The following is a 3,661-nucleotide window of genomic DNA, read 5'->3' on the forward strand; positions in this document are numbered from 1 at the left end:
CCCTCTGTGGGGAAAACAGTCGAGCCTTGAACAATGTGGTCATCCTGTTTCAAGAGGTTTTTCACCACCAGATGCTATTTCTAAGAAAAATGATCCATCACATGTTTGTGGAACGCCAAGCACCACATATAATGACTATATGGACTGGTAAGTCACTTCTTTGAGCCGCACGCTCATGAACGGTAGTTGACCTCTGGAAAGACTTGAGCAGTTTTTAACAGGATTTCTTAAGCTTTTCTGTTCAGGTAGCAAACAAGATTTGCAAGTGCTTCCGACGCTTGATGTCAAGTGCCTGACTTGAAGATTCAGATTGCATTTAGGGAACTTTGTCTTCCCTGTCTGCTTTTCAGCATTTGGAAGTACACCATCAAGTCAATAAGTCCTTATTACAGCATCCACCTCTTTCTCTGATCCCTGCTACATGACACTTTCTTTTGGATGCCTTGTTTTTTGTGGCTGACAGGCTTTTTAGATTGATAACTGTGTATCAGTCTGGTTCCCATGATGCAAGTGTCTGTGGGTTTTAAAAAAAAAGTGTAAGGAATCTAGAGGCTTGCTGAATCGAGCACTGAAGTTAGGAAATGCTAGCATTTGTTTATCCATGCAATCTTAAATTAGGCATAAACTCCTGTGTATGTGTTGATAAATCTTTCTAATTATATGATTACTTACTATTTTCATAAGTCTCTAGGATGAATCATATAGGTCAAGGCTGTATGGTGAGTAAGCACTGTTCCTGTTTGTAGGACCTCTGCCTCTGTAGCTGTAGAATTTAGAATATATGTAGTGAATGAAGCACATCATCTCATGATGGAACTTGATAGAAGTGGTCCTTGAATAGATTCTCGTTTTGCTTCTTTCAAACTTTGATATATGGAAATTTTAAAAACTTAAATTCTCATTATACACAGTATGTACAGCACATAGTAAATATGCAGAATTGTTGAGTGCTTTTGTGTTAAGTAAGAACCATGCTTTTGACTGGTTTTGACTTTTTTTAAGACTTTTGTCATTTTATTGTCTACAAAAAAGTCCTAGGTGTATAAATTCTTTTCTAGTTCTGATCTTAGCATCAATTTCTGTAATACTGTGTGTGGGAGAAAGTATATTTGGTAATATAACTAAATATATGGTAGACACATCAAGGGAACAAATCAAAAATAAATGATTTCTTGCAATCTTTAGTTTTCTTAAATACATGATCTTTCTGCTCATATACATCGTAGCTAAAGCTCTCAAAAAACCTCTCATGATTGCCTTGAAGTTGATTGTCTCAATATGCTCACTTTAAAAAAAGTCTCTCTTCATCTAAAAAGGTTTTGAATAAAGAACAATAAGCTAAGGAAAACTAACTGTGGCTCAGACTATCTTGCTGTCTTATGGTCAGCTCTTCTAGTTATGCGGTGCTTTCATGTTCCAGTTTGTGGGGAGTGCCAGCTAGTATCTGAAGATGGGGATTTAATTATTTTAAGTAATATTTCCTAAGTATGTTATAGTTTAAGTGTACTTCTAAAGAACTTCTAAGTCAAGAAATTGAAGTGATCTTAAAGCGAATTATTGAATGTAGCAGAGGCTTGGGCTTTTGCTAGTCAATAGGGCTTAACTTTCAAGAAGCATTGAAGATTCCAATTTTGTTAGAGTAATCTGAACAACAACAACAAAACAAAAAACCACAAAAAAAACCTCAAAACAACAAACAACTAAATGCAGATATTGTTCATAATTTCCTTTAGTTTCAGAACGCCAGTTGTAAAGAACAACTTTCTATCGGGATGTCAAATTTCTACTCCCTACAGCCAGCTCCCATATTTCCTACCACATACTCCAGCAACTCCATTTCAAAATCAAGGTGGTTTGCAGGTAACATTTTTAGGTTGTCTTCTGCCATTTTTCAGTACATATTTTCATTGGAGACTACTTCAGGTTAAATATATACATGTATGTATATTTTTTTTGATCTAAAGTTGGTGTTCATCTTTGGATGAGTAATGGAAAGTAGTCTGTATTGCTTATTCTCAAAATAACTGTTTCTTCATGTGTATGTCTGAATTTAGGTAAAATAAGTCAGCTCTTGAAAAATCAGTTCACTTGTGTCAAAATCCTGAAGCCTTTGTCTGAAATCTAAGCCTTTTCAGATCCTACTTCATGACAGAGGCAAGAACTAGAGTCACTATTTTTGTTCTGCTATGCTTTTATAGTGGTACTGCCTACTACAGTGGAGTACCCAGAAAGAGCAGCAGTGTGTGTTAGAAACCATAAGAGTCTGAGGGAGGTAAAAGAATGAAGAATTGCGTTCCTTCTCCATTTTGTTAGATTTCACAAATTTTGATGCGTTTGTAGTGGCCTGAAATAATGTAAAAATGGATTACCTTAGATGGGTTGCACATTCAGGTAGGAATTTTCTCAATTTTAGATAGAATTGGGGGATAGGTTTAAGCTTCCTACCAGAGGATTAGTATTTAAAATTTGTGGCTGTTCTACAGCTTGGTGTAGCAGGTACGGGCAATACAGGCTGTTTCAGCTTCACAGCACTGAAGTCTGTTAGCTAGTAGTTAGCTTCAAATAAAATAGTAGGTGATTTGAGTACAGCTCTAAGTTGCATGCTGTGACTGGAAGTCTCTTAGTCTCGTTTCCAACATTATCTGTAAAGAGGGAGGTGTCTCTAATGATCTGAGAAGCCTTATTAAAGAACACCCTGTTCTTGATTTCCAGTGTGAAGAGCATTGGTATCTTTTATGAGTTCAATGTTACATGCCAAGTGATGATCATTATACAAACACTTTTGCTATGGAGATCTTTAGCTTTCAAGACAAACGCATTTAAAGTTTAGCTTTACCACACTTCATCTTGTTCAGAAAGACCAAGACAACTTAAAGCATATTAACTTAATAAAAAGTAGAGCTCTACCACGTTCCGCTGCATGCATACCAATAGTTATTTTCTTAACTTTTTCTGTATGTACACAGGTTCCAGCTTCTATACCTTCACATGAATGTCTTGCCATCAAAGGAAGAGTTTATACAATATTAAAGCAAATAGGTAGTGGAGGCTCAAGTAAGGTAAGATGCTCTTTTGTCCTTTTAGACAGTCACTCATTTACACAGTAGTAGTTGTATTGTAAACATACATCTTGAAGTCATATAATGAGGAGTGCCTAGTACTAATATGTACAAAGTGTTTGAGTGACCAGATAATTTAGAAATTTGTTGTTTTAATGCCATGCTTAGAATTTAACCCTCATGGATGCTGAAGAAACATAGTGTACAGATTAGATTTGGTACAATGCTGTTTTATCTGAGTCTTCATATAGCCAGCAATAATAACTGAATTAATGTCTTATGATGAAAATGATGCTTTAGTTATTACAGGATGTTAAGCACAGTACTGTTCATTTTAGTAGGGAAATAAAGTAAAAACAGTGGGTAGATAAAGGGGGGAGTGTTGAAGTAAAGAATAAACAGTGAACAGAAATTCTGAACAGATGGGGTCAGAACACTGAACAGAAGTTACAGAAATAGGAAAAAGTGATCACCCAGCTCTCATGAGCATTTAAAAATATCACTTAAATCAGTAAACAATGGTGGGAACCAACTTCCTTTTGATTTCTGCATGAAGGCCTGAAGGTAGATTGTGTATGCTCTTGAAGATAATTTCTCTGGTG

General features: G+C 35.8%; 1 protein-coding gene across 1 annotated transcript in view; it reads left to right on the forward strand.

Moving 5' to 3' along the window:
• Positions 1-3,059, forward strand: part of TTK (TTK protein kinase) — a gene marked incomplete at its 3' end in the record, with an annotated part of 22,991 nt that extends 19,932 nt beyond the window's left edge. The window contains exons 12-14 of the mRNA XM_009587361.1: positions 10-147; positions 1,734-1,860; positions 2,967-3,059. Of these exons, the coding sequence (XP_009585656.1) occupies positions 10-147; positions 1,734-1,860; positions 2,967-3,059 (358 nt within the window). The remainder of the gene's footprint in view (positions 1-9; positions 148-1,733; positions 1,861-2,966) is intronic.
• Between the last annotated feature and the right edge of the window lie 602 nt (positions 3,060-3,661).

The sequence above is a fragment of the Fulmarus glacialis genome, unplaced genomic scaffold (genome assembly GCF_000690835.1).
Source record: "Fulmarus glacialis isolate BGI_N327 unplaced genomic scaffold, ASM69083v1 scaffold3911, whole genome shotgun sequence".
Classification (NCBI taxonomy): Eukaryota; Metazoa; Chordata; class Aves; order Procellariiformes; family Procellariidae; genus Fulmarus; species Fulmarus glacialis.